Source organism: Ptychodera flava, chromosome 15, assembly GCF_041260155.1.
Source record: "Ptychodera flava strain L36383 chromosome 15, AS_Pfla_20210202, whole genome shotgun sequence".
In the NCBI taxonomy this organism is placed as follows: Eukaryota; Metazoa; Hemichordata; class Enteropneusta; family Ptychoderidae; genus Ptychodera; species Ptychodera flava.
In genome coordinates this window covers 33,280,637-33,301,299 of record NC_091942.1, presented here as the reverse complement: position 1 = coordinate 33,301,299, position 20,663 = coordinate 33,280,637, and the positions used below count along the sequence as shown (strand labels likewise).

General features: G+C 35.0%; 1 protein-coding gene across 1 annotated transcript in view; it reads left to right on the top strand.

Moving 5' to 3' along the window:
• The window catches only part of LOC139151947 (DNA-dependent protein kinase catalytic subunit-like), a 97,374-nt gene that overhangs the window by 16,902 nt on the left and 59,809 nt on the right, over positions 1–20,663 (top strand). The window contains exons 20-43 of the mRNA XM_070725011.1: positions 570–679; positions 1,083–1,275; positions 1,786–1,844; positions 2,121–2,204; positions 5,488–5,556; positions 5,849–5,956; positions 6,379–6,477; positions 7,316–7,443; positions 7,741–7,835; positions 8,174–8,282; positions 8,729–8,862; positions 9,436–9,505; positions 10,194–10,381; positions 11,225–11,454; positions 12,068–12,190; positions 12,972–13,066; positions 14,720–14,861; positions 15,384–15,545; positions 16,059–16,309; positions 16,534–16,669; positions 17,038–17,195; positions 18,287–18,389; positions 19,080–19,207; positions 20,119–20,326. Of these exons, the coding sequence (XP_070581112.1) occupies positions 570–679; positions 1,083–1,275; positions 1,786–1,844; positions 2,121–2,204; positions 5,488–5,556; positions 5,849–5,956; positions 6,379–6,477; positions 7,316–7,443; positions 7,741–7,835; positions 8,174–8,282; positions 8,729–8,862; positions 9,436–9,505; positions 10,194–10,381; positions 11,225–11,454; positions 12,068–12,190; positions 12,972–13,066; positions 14,720–14,861; positions 15,384–15,545; positions 16,059–16,309; positions 16,534–16,669; positions 17,038–17,195; positions 18,287–18,389; positions 19,080–19,207; positions 20,119–20,326 (3,182 nt within the window). The remainder of the gene's footprint in view (positions 1–569; positions 680–1,082; positions 1,276–1,785; positions 1,845–2,120; positions 2,205–5,487; positions 5,557–5,848; positions 5,957–6,378; positions 6,478–7,315; positions 7,444–7,740; positions 7,836–8,173; positions 8,283–8,728; positions 8,863–9,435; positions 9,506–10,193; positions 10,382–11,224; positions 11,455–12,067; positions 12,191–12,971; positions 13,067–14,719; positions 14,862–15,383; positions 15,546–16,058; positions 16,310–16,533; positions 16,670–17,037; positions 17,196–18,286; positions 18,390–19,079; positions 19,208–20,118; positions 20,327–20,663) is intronic.

Sequence of the window (20,663 nt, the reverse complement as noted above, 5' to 3'; positions counted from 1 at the left end):
AGATGGATTGCAACGGAATATTCAGTATGTATATTCACTTAATATGTTGCTACAAACTTTGTACAATTGACGATGATGATGGTAAGAATAAGACCTGGTCATTGGTTAGACTGTTCTCATTAGATGGTGATACTTTGAAATTTTCATCATTTTGAAACCATTTTGGCACCTGCAGCAACCTAGCATACTTGTTATTGCAATGTCACCTGCAGCAACCTAGCATACTTGTTATATTGCAATGTCATGTGTAATTCAAGTATTGTTGATTAGCATAAACATAGAAAATGTAGTATAGAATATAATGGTTCATCGCTGTTCCAGAAATGTGAGTAGTATTTTCATGTAAATTTTTATCATTGTATCAAAATTCATTTCAGTCATCTTATTGTGCTAATTAATTCAATCTATAAGTTCTTTATCAGATGAAGTTGAGAAATGTACGTGCTTCATTCTTTAAAGTACCAAAAATTTAATAATATCCTTGTTTTGAACATCAGTAATCTCAACACTGTACTCTCAACACTGTACTACGATATCTCTAAATATGAAGTATTTCCTTTTTTATGCAGACAACAACAGTGCCTCGGCTCAGACTGTTAGTCTCACTAAAACAAGTACTGGTCGTGGAAGAAAAAAAATCCCCATCAAACTGTTGAAAGCTGCTGAAACATCAGGACAGGTAAAATAAACTCCATATATCCGGGAATGGTGTCACCAGCAATGTTGTTACCATGAAGATCAAACAATTACTGTAGCAAAGAAATACCATGGCTTTGTATGAAGACATACTTTTAACTCATATGACGAAAGACAATCTGATGTCCAAGATACCCCTGTAAAATCCTTTCCTATTTGCACTGAGTGAAATAATGTATGTTCTTATGTAAGTGAGATCATTAGAGTTTCTTGTTTGTGTATATCAAAAACCCTGTGTTATTTTATAACTGATCTACACAATCATCTGTCAGTTTTGTAAAGCAAAAGAGGCTGCTCATTGAACTCTTTGTCAGAACCTTATACACTTGTATGTTATCATATTAAACTCTGTTCTGTAATCATATTAATTCCATATTCAATACCAGAGTGAAGACTCTCCATTGGCTGCAGTGAAACTGAAGATAGTTCAGCTGCTTGGTTCATTGGGTGGCTCCATCAATGCATGTCTTCTTGAAAGCAGTAAAGATGAAGTAGCCAAGAAAGCTGTTGCCTGGGATACTGAGGAGAGATTGCAGTTTCCAGTTCCTTTCATGGACATCAAACCTGTCATCTGTTTTGGTAAGTTGTAATAATGAAATCACCAATTGCTGAGTGAACTAGCTCCTAACTTCAAAGATATTGATTAAGTGACAGTATATTCATCATATTTATTTTAGAAAACAAGCACATCCCAAGTACCATGTCAAAATACAGGATATTAGGTTGAAGCAAAGACCATACATTGTGTGCAATGTATGTTACTTTAGACAAAACACGTTAAAAAACACACAGGTTGAATACCAGGCAATTGACAAGATTCTAACAGCTGAAAAAACAAAAGTATTACACAACCGGATTAGAAATACTGGAAAACTGCATAAGAAGTTACAGCTTATTGTGCTTTAAAGTTACAAATTTAATTTGTGTTAAATATTGTGATATAGTTTCTGAATCTTGCCATCACTGTGGATAGATGAACAGACAGTGCTGATGTATCACAGTAGCCTCAAAGTACTGTGTTTCTAGGTATGGAAATTTGAAAACTTGATTTTGGTGATGTCACTTTGTGATTATCATTTTCATTTTCAGATCCCTTTCTGCCAAGGGTTGTTGAACTTGCAACAACATCCAGTGACAGACAAACAAAGGTTAGTTACTCTGTCAGTGTGGCACTGCTTCACTGTATTTGTCATATAATTCTTAAATTGCTTTGGTTTTGAAGGTTAGAATGCTAGTAACAGTTCATGAGAGTATTTCAACAGTATTCCTTAGCAGGGATTAATATTGGAGTTAACTTTTATGGATTTGAATCTGTGACATGCCGTAGATTGATAATATTGATTGTGTTGTTCAGTTCATTAATAGCATTGTAATGTGTAGCTTACATAAAATAAAATGCAATATTAAATCTTGTTATAATCTAGGTTGCAGCTTGTGAGTTGTTGCATTCGTTGGTGTTGTACATGATTGGCAGAGGAGCTCAGCAACCAGACACTAAACAAGCCAAGGTAAGGCACAGCAATGTAATGATAAAAATTCCAGCTCTGTGTGCTGTGTGATTGAGCCAGGAACTCACAAATCTGAGTTGACTGTTATCACACAAACAGGAAAACTAGCTCATAGTACAATGATACATTCATGAATCATTGAGTTTCAGAATAATTAATGATTCGGTAATAATGAAAAATATCAACAAAAATCATATTGCATAAATTTCCAAAATTTAGCTCTAGATATATTTTGCTATCATTCTTGTTTTGTTTATAAAATAAATTCAAGTATTCTTCTCCCACAATCATTTAATAGCACAGTACTGAGCTTGTTAACACGCAGCCCATGTTTGATGTCAGATTTCGTTGTTGAAAATTGAATTTAAGTCCTGAGTAGAAATCATTTGCAGGTTGTACATAATGTCCTGTATTTGCAAGATAATAAATACCATTACCCTACAGAGACAGAGGAAAATGTTATGTACTTGTTCTCTTAGACAAATTTAATGAAAATATCAAAAGTAATGGGTATTAAAAGATAAATACATGTAGTGTAATGAGAAGCAGAATGACAATTTTTATGTGAACCTTTATTATCACAACTGGAAGTTGTGATATAGAGGTGTTTTCAACCGGTGTTCGATGTCGTCCATTTCCGTAAACGACAAAAAGTCAAAAACTGCTGAACAGACTGCGTTGATATTTGATACCGATACATAGACTGGTTCCAAGGTTCCAATTCGGAAAAATGGAGCCAAACGGAGCGCCGGTTAGATAGTTTTGGGAAATTTCTAACCCCCTTTTTATCTAATTGATTTTAGGGGTCTTTCATATATGTAGTTTTGGAATGTACACCAATCCTGCATTGTGGACTGTTTATGAGTTGTTGAACAGAAATGAGGTTTTGATGAATGTTAGAAATATGCAGGATGGCTGATTCGAAGTATAAGAGATTTCTATGGTCTTTTGGGCATCAAAAGCATTAAAAAAAACATATTTCATAGTTTAGATTCTCACTTTTGAGATGACCCTAGGCATTTGTTAAGTAAACATCCTTGAGTCAATATACAGACTTTGACATTCCAGAGATTAAGTATCCACAACCTCACATGTTACAGTCTTTCACTACAATGGTATGGCCCAAACCCATTGTTATCAATGGAGAGTGTGGACCTGTCTACGGGAAATTGGGGTGAACAGGTTAGACAATGACGTTACAAGTTGTAGGTTAGTTATCAAGGTTAGCACCAGCATAGAGTCCTGAGCATCTGTCCATGTGTTCTCACAGCAAATTACAGGGAAAAAAAATTATTTGAGAAGTTTCTCTCCTTTAAATAGAAGTATATTACAATTTAAACCTGTCATGGATAGATTGCTCTCAAATGATCTGAAACACAGTAATTGCCCATTAGCAACAAATCTATAGCAAGATTTATGTAAAGTTCATGAACTTACACAAGGTATTAGACAAAAGATGACCATGACTTTGCTACTTTTCAACATTTATTTCAATCAGATTTCCCCAGCTTAGTGTATAATTTTGTAATCTTAATTACTGTCAACTTAGCTTTACTAACTTATTCATGCCTCATTATTCTTACACTACTGTTATACCTTATAACCACAAATTTCAAGAGATGCATATATGATTGTCACTTAACAAACAATTTACAAATATGTCTTCTGCTTTTTCTCAATATACATATACATGTCTCTTTTCTCATAAAAATGAGCTTAAAATCGCAATGTGAAAAATAGTCTTTCAGCTATATGTTGCTCATTGACTTCGTGGTCTGTCTAATTCACAGTGAGTGTGGTTGTTGATAAATGCCGATAATACTAGGCGGTCATTATGTCCAAGCGCCATTGGCGGTATTTTTTAACATAATGACCATAGGTCATTATCACATCTGGAAGTTGTGATATAGGGTTAGCTTCAACCGGTGGTGGACAGTGTCCATTTTCCGTAAACGACAAAAAGTCAAAAACCGCTGAACAGACTGCATTGATATTTGGTAGAGATATTCAGACTAATTCCAAGGTTCCGATTCCGAAAAATGGAGCCAAACGGAGCAGCGGTTAGATAGTTTTGGGAATATTTCTAACCCCCCTTTAACTAATTGATTTTAGGGGTCTTTCATATATGTAGTTTTGGAATGTACACCAATCCTGCATTGTGGACTATTTAATGAGTTATGGAACAGAAATGAGGTTTTGATGAATGTTACAAATATGCAGGATGGCTGATTCAAAGTATCAGAGATTTTCATGCGCTTTTGGTAATAAAATTGATAAAAAACAACATATTTAATGTTTTAGATTTCTCACATTTGTTATGACCCTTAACATTACAGACTTGATGACATAACTAGCTGCTGGACCTGTTTACTGGCGCATTGATTTAAAGACAAAGATTGTTTTATTTTGTAATAAGGACGTGTGATTTCGTAAAACATAGTCTAATAGCCTGGAAATGTGATTTTTGCGAATATTGCTTACCCCACTGATAAACAGTGTGGTTTGAAAATGGCTGGAATTCGCTACTTCGGGACTTTGTTTTCTGTGTGCATTTACTGACAAACTCCAAACCCGCAGCACCTACCCATTCAGTATTTCATGTACAGGTGTACCCAGAGATAGAGTAGTTTCACAATGTGCCAGTTGTGATCAAGTGCCATTGGCGCTATTATTCATGGTCATATGCAAAGGAATTAGGTGACTGTATACTTTGATTCAATCTTTAATCTTAAAAAAAGTTTTGAGTTGCAAGTCTCGTTGAAGTGCATATATGCTGTGTTTTCCTTCATAACTACTGTGAAAGGTCAAATTTATATTTTCAATTCAATGATGCTGTACAAGCAAAACTATCAGACTTGTTATGGTTGCAGGGATTAGAGGATTAGGGGATTCAAGGGGAAATCCAGTGCCCTGTACCGCTTTTACTTGCCCTTTGTATTTATGTATTGTACATTTACCTCAACATTCATAATTTATAAAAACTTTAACACTGTGATTTGCCTGCTTTCTGTGTATCTTCACCACAATATTAAATGTTTTGTGTAACATGACCAACAACTAACAGTTTTGTGTGGAGTCTTGAGAACTTTGTTGTAAAATTGTAACTTCTCTTGTCTACTGTGCACTCCTGTTCAAAGGAATAATACTAGTATAATAACTTTTACAAAATGTTCATAACTTGATAAAAATAATAAAATCTCTTAATTTCTCCAACTAACACTACATTGATTGATGGCAGACAACTGAAAATTTTAATGTGTTTTGTGATTGTAATGTTTTGTAGGCACCCATGGAAAAGCTGTATAAGAAGGTTTTACCAGTGTTACTACAGCTAGCATGTGATGTAGAGCAGGTAGGGTCACGACTTCCATCAACCTTTTCATTATCAATTGCCACTATAGTTAGGTAAAACCATGTTGTTCTCTACCATAATGTTTTGTCTTTATTGAAGGAGTATGGACAAAGGAGTTTATCATGTGTGAAGGGCAGTACATTGTATTTCTAGCAGTTTATATTGTATAACAATGAATGAAATATCTAAACTGTAACATTCTCATCTTGTTGTGATTTGTCACTTTAGATCGGTGTATGAAAGAGTTGCTGTTTAAAGTACGCTACATGTTTGTCTGAATTTACACCCACAGGTATCCAGACAGTTATTTGAGCCATTAGTGATGCAGATGATACATTGGTTTACCAATAACAAGAAGTTTGAGAGCCCTGAAACTATTGCTATGTTGGATGCTATTTTGGTATGTCCTTGTGCATTTATTATATCTCTCATTTCAAAAGGATTTATAAACCTACAGAAATATCTAACGATGAATATGACTCTTTAGACATTGTACAAGTGATGAATGTCATATAGCTGTTTACTGTCGCATTTTGCTCTGGCATGACTTATTAAATACTGACATGCATTTTCACAATGGAAGCTGATCTCCAGGACATCCCAGTTCTTTCATTTTAAATATCTAAGTTGAATAACTATAAAAGACATTTGGAAACTGTGGCATCTAAGGTGGATACTTTAATGGAAGCCATAAAACCACATACCAAGGGCTCTGTTATACTTCAGCTTTGTTATTTTTCTGTAGATTTTCTTGTATGAAAGCCATACTTCCTCTTGTTCCACTGTTGTCATGAAAAATATAAAGTTTCAACTATCTTCCAGGATGGTATATGTCACCCCACTGACACTGCATTGAGGGATTTCAGTGCCAAGTGTACTAAGGAGTTTCTGAAATGGTCCATAAAACAGACTTCCAAAAAGGTAAGTGTGAATTTGGCATGCAAGGTCAAAAGGTCTGATTTTTGTGAGAGAATGTTTAATACAAGGATGAGCAAATCAGGCTGTTTCAAGAATCTTTCAAGTGTACAGTGCTAAGAGATATGACACACAGAACTACAGATTTTCTTTAACTTGTACCCATGAGGGTTGGCTGTTGAATAACATAAAAGCAATAATGTGAAGCATCCATTAAAACAATCATTTCATTGTACATGCATTTAGATAGCACAGTAAAAGTTTCAACATCAGTGTTAAATAACCTAAAAATCATGGTCTGCAGGTATTGTAAATGCCAAACTTTAGGAATGTACCGGTATGTCATGAGTAACTGAAGTAACTGAAGTGGTCATTTTCTAAGAAAAATTACATGTAAACTGCCTTTGCTATGACTAATATCTATTAGAAAAATTAACATTCTCTTGTTTGATGAAACAGGTACAACTGGCCTTCCTACTTTTCCCTTAGAGTGTTCTGTATGGTTGAGTACACATTGTTGAAAAATGGTGCAAAAAATATATACTATCTCAATCAGATATATGTTTGCAAATCATTCAAAATAGGGATTGAAAATATTGTGCTTAAAAGGATGTTTTAAGATTTTATAAAATTATGAATTTGTCAATACATGAGAGACATGACAGACTTTGCTGAAGAATCTTTGATATACAAATTGTAATGTACTACGGAGTATTTCTAGTATTGTGTTGTAGTCAAGAGTTGAATTTTGTCAAAATACTGTAAGCGTGCTAAAATTGAGTTTGCTTTACCAAACATGGTGGACATTTTTTCCTCTAAAATATTTTCTTATTCCATATTCCAGCAACAAGACAAAAGTCCAATCAATACGAAATCATTGATGAAGCGTTTGTACAGCATGGCATTGCATCCAAATGCATTCAAGAGAGTTGGTGCTGCCTTAGCATTCAATAATATCTACACAGTCTTCAGGTATGTCAGTGGTTTCAGATTTCTTTCTTTAATCAATGATATCTCTGCCATTGCTTGGTATTCAATGTTACAATTACAGCTACAGACATCCTTTGATAAGCCTTCCAATTGACATCTTGCTGCAGTTTTTCTTGCCAACCATTTCTTATCCATATTCTTTCATCAATATCAGTGGAGGTTAGTGAGGTGGATGCAAAGTTGAAAAGAGAATCTGAAAAGGAAACTTCTGCTTCTGTTGAGTCATAATGGCAGTGTGATGTTGCTGTAACTCTATGTCTTTGGTTTTTTCTCACACAGAGAGGAAGAATCCTTGGTGGATCAGTTTGCATTGGAAGTGTTGGTGACATACATCAACAGTTTAGCAATGGCTCATTCTGATGACAAGTCACTTGGTATGTGTCGTCAATCTAGGGTTTGAAAATGACAGTCTAATAAATCTGATTTAAGGAAAGATGCATGTGTAGAGAGAAAAACGACAACTTTTACCAAAATATGTATCAATTGTAATGTGCTGTTATCACATTGGACCACAGGTATTGCTGTATGTGTATGGTGTATGTATTTTTTTCTTGCAGAAAGTTGCCACATTTTGGCCAAAGTGCCATTAAGAAACAATTTCTATTTAATTCATAAATTATAATTATTGCATAAAGCCCTGAAGATTTATGGTTTTGATTCATTAAATTGATAAATATAATCTGATATGCTACATAAATTTTTTCCCCTGTAGGTACTCAAGAACAGTGTGTTCAGGTGATTAATCATTTGGAGAGGATTGTCAGAGTGAAATCCAATCTTCTAAACAAAGATTCCAAATCTAAAAACAGAAGAGTACCAAGGTAAGCTTTTCTAAAATCTCTCATCTGAACCAAAGTCTGTTCATTGCTATGAATCTGTATAAAACTGAGTCTATGATTTAGGTATTTGCATAATTGTTGCACTTGACTTTGTTTTCATATTGGGTGTATTCAGACTCTAGTCACTCTGTGGAAGTTCAATTAAATCATAAGCAAATCTTGCTGATACGTCTGTTGATTTTGTAGTTTCCAGCAGAGATGAACTTCTCTTTCTGTCAAAAGTTAAAGGTTGTGAAAGTTAAACTTGTCATCATCATAAGGATGTTCAGAACAGTCATAGGTACCAGTGGGAAATTTACCTCGATACAGCATTTCCCTTTCCCACTGAGCCATATACAGTATGTGTTGTAACAGATCTGTTAGTTTTACAATCAGAGGATGAAAAAGCTGAGTCCATTAACACTAACATTACCGTAATGTTTTTGCAGAGATTTCAACCGAGATGAGTGTCCTACTCTGAGTCATGTTGTGATGTGGTTGTTAAAACAGTGTGGCAGACCACAGACTGAGTGCAGACATCAGTGTATGGTCTTGATATGTAAATTAGTGCCTTTGCTACCAGGTAAGTATTGCCATTACATAGAGAATCCATCTATCATACGTGTGCTTACCTTTATATAATACAGATATGGTCCAAGTAGCAATACAGTCTTGTGAGTAATGGTATTGTAATGCAAAACCTGATTTCATCAGAAAAATGTCTAACTGTAATTTGTAATTACATTTTGGTACCAAAAGTTGACATATATTGTGTATGTGTGGTAATTTGGTATTAAAAGGAGTTATATGTAGCAAATGAACTATGGCCTTTAATATGACAATGTTGACAAAACTTGGGGGTAATATCAGGCAGTAAAATAGTATTAGAGAACCAGCATTTGCCAAGTGAAAACATTGATTTTGCTACTGTCAATCGCTTTCATCTAATGTGTATGTACATGTAGAGTGCTGTACTTTGTCAAAGTGAGATTGTAAGATTCAGACTGGAAAATCTTAAAGGTACACTACACCCCAAACAATGTTTATTTGGACATAATACTCTAGCTGATAAGATCTATCAAAAATATTTTAGGCAGAATGACTGAGATCAGTGTTTCTACAGCTCAGTAACTTGGAAATATTTTTCATATTTTAGGCAATAATAGTCCAAGTGTGTGGATGCAGAAAACACTGAGAGAAAAGCATGCAGACTATTATATATCAAGGTACGTGTCTTCTGTTTTGGTGTCAAAAGTTGGCCATGGGGAAAGTTTGAAATCATGAAAAAGTTTCAATCCTAACAAGAGGTTAGAAAATCTAGAATACCTAGGTCAATTGAGAAACACACAGAGACAAATTGAAGATGTAAAGCAGTCTGAGACTATATATTAAATATAGCTCAGACAGGAACTAAAATAATACAGTAAATATTATGAAAAATGTAATACAAATGTTACAGTTGAATTTCCATATCTTCATATAACTTTACATGTCACATTTGCAAAATGACTGGATTTGAAAATAATGGTTATGTTTCTAGTGATCACATGTATGGTATGTTTAAGAATTAATGATTGTTGTGCTATAATTTACATCTTTTATTGTAATTACATATATATCTTTTATTGTAACACAGAAGTATTATAGGCCATCATTTACACTTTCACCAGTCTTACTGATATTTTATATTTTTCTGTAACACTTGTGCTCTAGGGATTTTTTCCTTCTGAAAACGATTATGTTTGTTTCAATTTACAAATTTTAGAATACAGCGTCTTATAAGAATGTCAGACTATTCAAAGATAAGGAAATTCATGATGACTACAGGTTTTGATTTCCCATGTACTGTTGTATAGTTTAACTATCAAACAATCTGATCCTACTGTTCATTGCCTTTTTCTGTTTTATAACTAGGTTTGAGTCTGGAGGTGGTAAGGCAGGACACAGGACAGGCATTGTGAAACATCCAACTCTTGACAGTATGGAGCAGACATTTTCTGTCAAAGTTGCACTGAACTGGTTTGATTTACTGTTAGCTGCCCTGGACTGTTACACCTGGGTTATTGGTGAAAAACTCCTTAGTCCGGCAGATATGTTTTCTGGTCAGTGTGAAATTTTCTTCCTTCTGGTGTTTCACCAAAACATTGATTTCTGTCCGTCAATAAAACTGTATAAGTTAAGGAAATACAAAACTTTTCATACTGTTTGTCAGATTTTGTTTTAGAAGCTAACTCAATGCAGCTGACACATAGACATGTCATGCTTTATCATTAGCTGACAAGAAATGTACAGCTTGGCATGTGTCAGTAGTCTGGTAGAGAACAATACTAGTAGTTTTTAACAAACCTCTCTGCTGGAAATGACAATGTGAAATCCACTTTTTAGCTGAATGCACTACAATCTGAAAGATTCATTCAGATTCGCAGCCAGCAACATTTTCAGTTATTCAATTACTGATTCAAAGCATTTCACACCTTATACCTGCTAATCAGTGTGCTCTGTAAGACAAAGTGATGCACCAATAACTCAAGAAAGTTTTACATATTAATATACATATGCATATACTGGTATAGGGCTGACTCCTAGGAACTTGCGAGAAATCCCTAAACATGGTGCGGACCGTGCCCTAAACTAGCTTCACAATTCCAGAGGTGTCAAATTAGAGTGAACACTGCCCATTATGTTTCAACATGACGCAAAAAAGTCACAAAAGAAAGTTAGTATTGAAATACCAGAAAATCTCTGCTTGTGTGACTCTGTTGTGATAAGTAAATGACATTGGTATTAACTCTGCAATGTATAAGATCAGAGGCATAGTTCTATTGTTACAGTAGTATTGGACTCATTTACAATAACACACTTGAAAATCACAAAGTCATTTTGGACATTTTTGAAATTTGTTTGAGTCTTCATAGCTCTTTTTGAATTCCTGTACATGTAAACAGCCACAATGAAGAAGCAAAGCAACCTCTTCAAGTCTTTGGATTTCTTCATGACAAAACTTTCCTTGGAAGACATTTTTTCTGCTGCCAAGTGTTTCAAGTCAACAATGACTGGGGCAGTCTTTACACCAAGGGAAGTAGAAGACTACAATAAGGCCAAGTGTACTGTCATTGTCAGACTAATAGATTTCTTAACAGTATTGCTGGCCTTTCATTCTAATGAGCTTGGCAAGGTAAGTGATGAATTTTAGAAAAGGTTGTCACTGCCATACAGTAGTGGTAATCTTATGTTATATCATGCACCTTGTTCAAAATTGTTCAGTAATATTCAATCCACTGTGAATAGGACTGTCTTCTGGAAGGAAATTTTCATTTATTTAAAACTGGTCCTTAAAAACAGGAAGAAATGCTAGAATAAGTTCACAGCCTGTGATATTTTACCATTGCTTTCCTTCACATAGCTACATTTACAACACACTAATGCTAGATACAATCATGACACAATATGCTTGTCTGATATGTCTCTAATATTCAATTTTCTATATGCCGCAAGTTAGCAGGCAGAAATACTAGTACTCTAAAATGGAAATATTCTGGTTAACAATCTCTGTCTAATGTCACCATAATCTATATACACTGTTTGATAATTTGAAGATTGCAACGATAAGTCAGGTATGATTATTGACTAATAGATCAAGCATGATTGTTGAACCAATATTTTGAATATAATAATTATTTGATAACTCACAAATAGAAGGTAAATACATGTAGCTTCATCATTTCTGTTCTATTAAACGGATGTTACAATTGTTTATTCATTATGTATATGTCTTGTTTACTCTACAGTCCATCCCTATCTCTGTGTGGAGTAGCAGTTTACTGGAATGCATCATCAACTGTGTTATTGATCCATCAGCTGTAGGCTTTGATATGGCTGATGTGGAAGTCATCAACAATCTACCAGTCAGGGTAGGTATAATTTGGTTTTCATCAGTTTCATTGTTATCACATACCGTAATGCTTCACCCTAGTAACATTCACTTTTAAATGCCAGCATTGATATTTTGTGGTACCGGTAAGTGTTTAGATTTGAAACATTGGACTGTACTCAGTTCTGCCCTGGCAAGTTCATCTGAATCCTGTAAATCCTGACTCATGGTGTTTAGTAAGATGTGGATGTGTTGTGCCTGTATGATGTTACTGCAGTGACAGAGGTACATGTATACAAAGATGTATGGTCAAGCCTGTTTACATTATTAATCCCTATTTATGCATATGGCAGAGTGAAGTACATATAGAGCAATTAATGTATGGTTTTCCCTGTTATTATAAAATTCTTGGCATTTGCCTGTAATAAACTGGTTATTACCCAACTCCACCTGTTCTTTATGTCATATCACCATTTGTGTCATTTCAACTATGTCAGACACTCAACTTTTACCAGTACCTTACACTATGATGTGCCACAAGAAATGGTGAAATTGTATAACAACAACTTGCAAATGTTATAGATTTTACATAATAGTGCAGTACACAATTTTCAAAACTCTGTGCAAGATAAAACAATCGTCAACAGGAAAAATATAGAAGAAAGTGCTTCAACAGATTATCGTTGAAAACTTGATGCAAAACCCAGTACATGCATAAAGTGCAAAAGTGTTGTCAAATTGACTGTAAAATGGGATTGAAAACTTCAAGTCTATCAGCAAAGATTTTGACTGACTTTTTCTGTGTTTTCCATATTGACAAGACTGGTCAGTTGCTGACACTGTTGGCCCAGAAGGCTCCCAGTGGTTTGGTGTCAGATGTCAAAAAATGTATTCAGAAGATACTCAGCCAGAAGAGGTGAGGAGTGGTTCTGAAGTTTTGTTTTTAGTCCCCACGGACACCGTCCGGGGGGACTTATAGGTTTGGTCATGTCCGTGCGTGCGTGCGTGCGTGCGTGCGTGCGTCCGTCCGTTCACGCAGATATCTCAGAGATGCCCAGGTCAATTTCTTTCAAACTTTGCACAAGGATAGTACCCTACCCCATACAGATGCACGTCGATTTGTTTCACAATGCGATCAAATTTGGCCGTGTTAGAGGACTTTTTAGTTTCACCTCCATAGACTCCCATGTATAAGGCAGTCTCCATAGACTCCCATGTATAAGGCAGTCCATAGACTCCCATGTATAAGGCAGTCCATAGACTCCCATGTATAAGGCAGTCCATAGACTCCCATGTATAAGGCAGTCCATAGACTCCCATGTATAAGGCAGTCCATAGACTCGATGTATAAGGCCGAGAAAAATAAAAATTTAGTTTCTCATCATATTCATATTGCAAAAAGGATGCAGTGACACAGTTTTCAGTCCCAACGGATGAAGTCCAGGGGGCTTATAGATTGGGTCATGTCCGTCCATGAGTCCATCCATGAGTCCATCCTTTCACGCAGATATCTCAGATATTTTGACAAAATGTCACGTGACCTTGGTGACCTTTGACCTCAAATATACATATTTGTCCATAACTCAGGAACCACAAGTGGTACACCCTTCATATATGGTATGATGGCACAGCTTATGACGCCACATATTGTACCTCATTAATTATGTGCATATCTAATTTTGAGCAAGCCAATAGAGCTAGAGGTCTGATTTTTGGTATGTAGGGATAACTTGCAATAAAATTTTTTTGACAAAATGTCACGTGACCTCGGTGACCTTTGACCTCAAATATACATATTTGTCCATAACTCAGTAACCACAAGTGGTACACCCTTCATATATGGTATGATGGGAGACCTTATGATGCTTCATACTGTACCTCATTAATTATGCATATATCTAATTCTGAGCAAACCCATAGAGCTGGATGTCTGTCATACATATGCACATAGATTTGTTCTGTGATACGATCCAATAAGGCCGCCATGTGGCCATTTTATTACGATTCTTTCATGTCCTGAACTACAGCTCAGACATGTATCAAGCAAATTTATTCAAAGTATTTTTATCACAGACCTAATGAAGAGGCCTCTATCCTCTCTGAGGACCTGTAATCAAAGTACCGATTAACAAGTGGGGACTGTGTCATCAACGATGACTTGTTGACATTGTCATGACTGACGTAACATACCAGTATGTTATCAACGATTTTATCATCAATGCAAAGCGGCAAAGTATATGTGATTCAGTTTTAAAAGTATATACAGTTGCAGATATAGCTGAATGTATAACCATTTTATGTTAATTTCTGTTTATAATAAAGGTAGCTTAGAGGTGCCATATGTATAAGCATCATCATTACAATCATCGCCACCATAACAAGAGTTACTGTAATTTCATCATCATTCAGTGTTCCGTCACACTATGATCAACAACAATGTCATCATCAAAGTTGCTGCCAGTACCATCATTAGTCTTTCAGTATCATCATCATTATCATTATCATCATTATCAAGCACATGAATTTTGATAATGTCACTGATTTCTTCTTGCATCTTCCACTATTTCAGAAACGATGACATTCTTACAATAACACCATCACTACTCAAAGGCGGCGACAAGAATGTTGACTTTGTAAAACTAATCCACATGGTTTCAGGATATGAACAGCTTCAGAAAGCAAACTTGTTGCTACCTGCCCTACAACAAAAGGTTGGTGTTTAATGTGAAACAGCTCATGGAAAGGGAAATCTCACATAATCATTATTCCACCTGTAGCATGTACATTTGTGGAAGCTTTCTTCAAATTATACCGTACCAGCAGTGTAACATGAAGTTTGCAGATTTTTGGAAGGGAACAAGTTTTCTACGATTAAACTCAACAATAATTTGGGAAAGAAATGTGTAAAAATTACCGGGAAGTGATACTATGACAAACTTTTCAGCCACTCCATATTTTGAAAGTTTGCATTGAATAGAAATGTCATGGACTTGTTCACATAACATATATTTGTAAAGGGATGATATCGAAATCATGTACATCTTACAGCAGATCTTTTCACCAGAAGACAATGACAACCATGTAAAATGGAATCAAAAGTAACCCAAGGCTGTAAATTTTGATGTTTATGACAAAAAGGACCAAAACGATAAGTGGAGAAATTTATCAGCTACCTCACTTTGTATCAGTTTGTATTTTCACATGACTAATTTTTATTGTCAATCATTTTTCAGGGAGGTATTACTGGTGAGAAACTGTCCCACAAATTGCTGACTGTTGTCTTTGAAAGCATTGCTACAAAGAAAGGACACTCTCTGATTGTATCACACCTATCACCGACATCACATGAGTTAGCAACCAGACTTCTGGACCTTGCATTCCTTTTGCATAATCAGGTAAAATGTTCAACGTGCTGGAAATTTTACTGAGCAGATCAGGGTTTTCAAAGGAATTACAGTGTCATCTTACAGCACTACAGAGCACAGAATTCATCACTAATAATGTTACGTTATGGTTTCCTAGTATTGTAGCAGTTGGTGATTATTGGCATTTAACTTGCCATAACTACACATGTTTTAAATTCTTACATACAGGGATATAGTCACTCAATAAGTTCAAATCACGATGAACGATACCATGGGTAGCTTTAGTGTTTGTGTTTTTTAAAAGTGACTATTGAGCAGTAAAGCTCGTTTAATGGCTTTATCTTGCCAGCTATACCAATAGATAATACTACTTTTCAATTTGTATTATTCTCAAACATAGTGAATAAGATTTTAAATGATCAAATGATTTTTTCTTTTGACAAATGCAATTCTAAAAAAAAGAATATTTTCATAAGAAATTTCAAAGTTCTGTGTTTTTATGCATTAATTGGGATATCTGTTTGTCATAAATTTGATTCTCAGTCAAAGGAACTGCTGAAAGAGTTGTTGAACAAGACAGCTGTCAAGTCAGGTACATCAGAGAGCAGTGCTGGGTATTATGGCTTAACATTCTACAGTCAGTTCAAGAATGCTGTCAATACCCAGCTTGCATTGCATGTACAGGAAGTTGTCCCAGCTCTTCTGAAACAAGCTGCCACTGAATCCACCATCATAAGTACCTTGTTGAATGGATTGTTAGATCACATCGCTAACAACAGAGAACTCAGAAAAAAGTAAGGATGATTTCAGTATTGTTACACTAATTTTGCTAAAACCTGTACACCACTGTTTCATACCAGCCAAACAAGCCCTAAAAGAATATGGAAAATGTTCTTTTTGCTTCTCTGACTGTCATTGACACTCTTCTTACAATATCCATGACAAATACAAATGTATATCTAATTATTATAAGTGGTGGTGATGTATAATTGTTTCTTTATTTTATTTGTTTACTCAGACAAGGAATGGAAGTACATTCAGCCATTTTGTCCAATTGGAATTCTTTGAAATGTTGGTGGAGTGCTGATGCCACTCATGATCAGCGCAGCTCAGTTCTCATTCTGCTGAAGAAACTCTTGCAGATTGATTCCAAGGTAATTTCTCTTCAAAGCTTGTAAAGTTACAGAGATATGGAAGATTGTCGGATGGTATAGTTGAGATGGTAAAGTTTTGTGCTGATGTTTCAATATGTGATTTTCGGTCCAATTACCTGATAAATTTTTTGGAAAGCGCCACTAATTAAAGATATTGTTTTGTTCAAAATGTTGTGTGTATTACAGCATATAATTTCTTTTCATCATCACTGATACAGTACATGTATTTTACAGGAGACTGTTAAAATCTTACTTTGATCATGACTGATTTGTAGTATTTTATTTATGGAAGCAAATATGTTGATTTTAAAGTTAATATCCATCAACTCTAACTTAGCCTAAAATGAAACTGTATTTTCCATTTTCAGTTTATCGTATTGCAGCACAATGTTGCATTCCAACCAGTATTCAACATGTATCTCTCAATGCTGTCTGATTCTAACACATCACTGGCATTCAAGAGTCGTGCCTTAGATGTACTGTACTTCTTTGCTAAGCTGCCACAGCCAGAACTTGGACAATTACAGTGAGTTATGTCTTTTATCTTGACAAGTTCACAATGCAAAGTATTGATCCATGGAGGAAGCTACCAGTAACTTTAATAATACGAGGACAAGAATTTTGTTCTCATATTTTAACCCTTAACATGCGGGGACCGAGATAGCAGGGACCGAGATATCTCGGGGTCAAATGTTCAAGCATACATCGCGGGGACTGAGAAAACTCGGGTTTACAACAACCGTTCGTTTACTTCTGGTTGCAATGTATTCTGGTTGATCTAGCATGATTCAAATACTGCCATCAAGTGGCAGAAATGTTCCCAGGGGTAAAACTTGCATGATTCACGGGAATTACGAGGTTTGATGATGTCATATTCTGGATTTTTCCATGCAATCGCTAGGAACATTTTCAAAATATCCGCCATTGTAAACAAACTGTACGCGTGGCGACATCGATGCATTTTGGACTCGCAAATGAAACGCCATTTGAGAGAAGGACTTTAGTAAAAGATTTGACACAAAGATTTCCCAACAACAATATGTGATAGTGAAGTGATAGTCGATGAAGAAAAGTTAATTGGTCGTGACAGACATCGAGACTTGCATAGGTTTGTACATGATGAAGACTGACAGTATATACCTTCACGGGTGGGCAACCGTCGACCGTAGGACCATCAAGTGAGATTTTACCCCAAATTCCAGCTAAATATGCATCTGATGTTAAAATAGTCATTATGATTGGAAAGACTATTAAATTTTATCTTTGAGTCATATCAACATTGGTGAATATTTTGTTGATTTTGAGTTCATAATTGTTGATAATTTGTGCAAGGTTTTTTTCTGCCGGAGTCACATAATTAATTCAGCAGGCAGGGGAGTTGTGCACGCAAGCCCTATTTAACGTGCAGAGGGTTAAGATAACCGATTTGAAGGGACTACATGCACAGGTACATCTGGTTTATCACAAATGATGTCACATGGAATGGAGATAGAAATCTGACAGTTTGTGAACAAGAATTTTACTATAACATGGATGTGTTCTTGTAATGATTGTTGTCTTCCTGTAATGAAACCTTTTTTTAATATATTATTTGAAAATCTCCTTTTAATCTTTCAGAGGATGCATGAACACATTGGTTGCTGCTAATTTTCCCTTGAAGTCCAATGAATTCACCATCGGCAGCCAGAAGTACAATGACTATGTCGGAGCTTTTGGAAAGGTTAGAATTACTATAAGTCTCCATTTGTTCTGTAAACTGTTTTTGTTGCACACAGGGTCCGTATACGCCTAGAAAATCTGTGAAAAATCCTTGAAAGTGAAGTGAGGATTGGAAAGTCCTGGAAAATTGATAAGCCAGCCACTATTTTTGTAAAGTATTGAATGATCGATCATGATATTATAAAAATACTAAAATTTAATATAAAAATGATGTATCGTAAAAATAATACCTGGAAAACGGTATTTTGAACCTCAAAAGTCCTTCAAAATTGCTTAAAGTCTTTGAATTTTAAGTGACTTTGAGTGAAATAAGAATTATTTTTTTTCAAATAACCTGTACAAAGTGATGTTGACCTTTGTGTGGAAGTTGTGTACTTTTGAAAATTGATAAACCTTCAGCTACATGTAGAAGATTTATTATCATAAATCTAATGCAATCTACCTCATTTATGTCATTTACATGTCATGTTTTAACAGTTTCAACAATTATAATAAACAAATATTGAAAACAAGTATAATTCTCTCTCAATAAATGTATGAAATGAAATTATACAGATGTTTTGCAATGACTTGTTTGAAATATATGCACTTAAATTGTACCAGAGTCAAGGGGTGACTTAGTGAAGTAGGCAACTCTTTCATTCGTGAAAGTTAAATTGTTATAATTTTGTGATGACGTGTTTTATTTCAGATCTTGTCAGCACTGGTACTATCTGGCAGTATGATGTTACTTGAACTATTAATAAGTATCATGTGTCGAGAAAACAGACATGTCTGTGAGGAGCAGATACAGACATCACTTGTCACCTTTGTGAAACAGTGAGTCTCCCTTCTTATAGTTCCACTTGCCCTCCTGTGTAATGCTGGGTAAAAACAGTGTTGACAATACCCTGCAAGTTATGTACTATAATCATCTTTGGTAATGGATTCTGCTAAAATATCATTAAAACCCTTTGAGTGCCAAAGTCGATTTTTGTCACCTTTATAGAATATAACACCAACAATTTTTTTCAGATCTAGACAATTTTTTTCAGATTTTTCCCAAAGTTTTGGTCCAAAACTGAAGCCAATGAAAAGTTATGTCCATTTGGTGCAAAACTTTAAAAAAATAACAGAAAAATTCATAAAAATTGGTAAAATCTTGCCCTGATATTTTTGCGGGAAAAATTACAGTGCTCAAAGGGTTTATACTGAATTGTAAATCCAATATCAAAACTACTGTCATAATCTTGACATGTGTAATACATGCCATTAGTATTGTGTCAAGCAAAGATTGTGATTTTGTCTGTATTGCTGTAACTGCTGATATTGGACATGATTACATATTTTGTTTGATGAGAGATTATCGAAATATAATTGTTTTGAATCAGATTCTTTGTGCTGATTCCCATGAACATCAATAATGCTACATCAGTACCTCCTCTGTAGTCATGTTTTACAAAAGACTGCAAAATTTTAACATAGCTTTCATGTTTATTATTCAGTATTTTTAGAAACTGGTAGCATAGAAATACTATATACATGTGTACGGATTTTGACATTATTCCTGAAGATATCAAAGATAATTGTACCATGATCAGCTACAATTGATGAAGGAGTAAATGAGGGAATATATGAAATCTGAACTCACTTACCTGTGTAGAGGTCCATTCTTCCTTTCAAAAAACAATAGCTCTGTCAAAACTGACTAGTGAAATGTTAAACTAATGACACCGACATTTCTTTGACAGCTTAGCAGTAGACAATCAAAGAGCTGCTGTGGACGTAGCGTATTCTGTCTTTATCAAAGAAAAAGAGTTTCCCAATGATATACGTCGTGCTGCTCTGGAAAGAGTTTGTTTACCGTTGATGAGAATGGTTGAAACATCAGCACTAAGTAAATTTTTTATTAGCCATGTGATTGAGATAATGGGTATTATAGAAGCCAAACAGACAAAGGTGAGTGAGTTGTGCCTTTGAGGATGGTTTCAGTGTTTGATTTAATGGAAATGAACAGAATTTCATGTATTTACACCAAGATAAAGTCATAAACTTTATCTGGCTGCACTGTTTAAAAAAAAAAGGCAAATGTAATATTTAGAACATTTAGAAGTCTTCACAAAATGTCTTTATTCATCCACCTTATTGAAAGTGGTTGGATTGTACAAGAGGCTGACTACGAAAGGTCATAATGATCAAACATTTTTAAGAAGATTTGTAGACTTAAAATAGAATTCTTTAGGTTGTATTCATGTTCATACTATGTGTTTGCTTCTTCAAAAGGGACAAGAAAAAA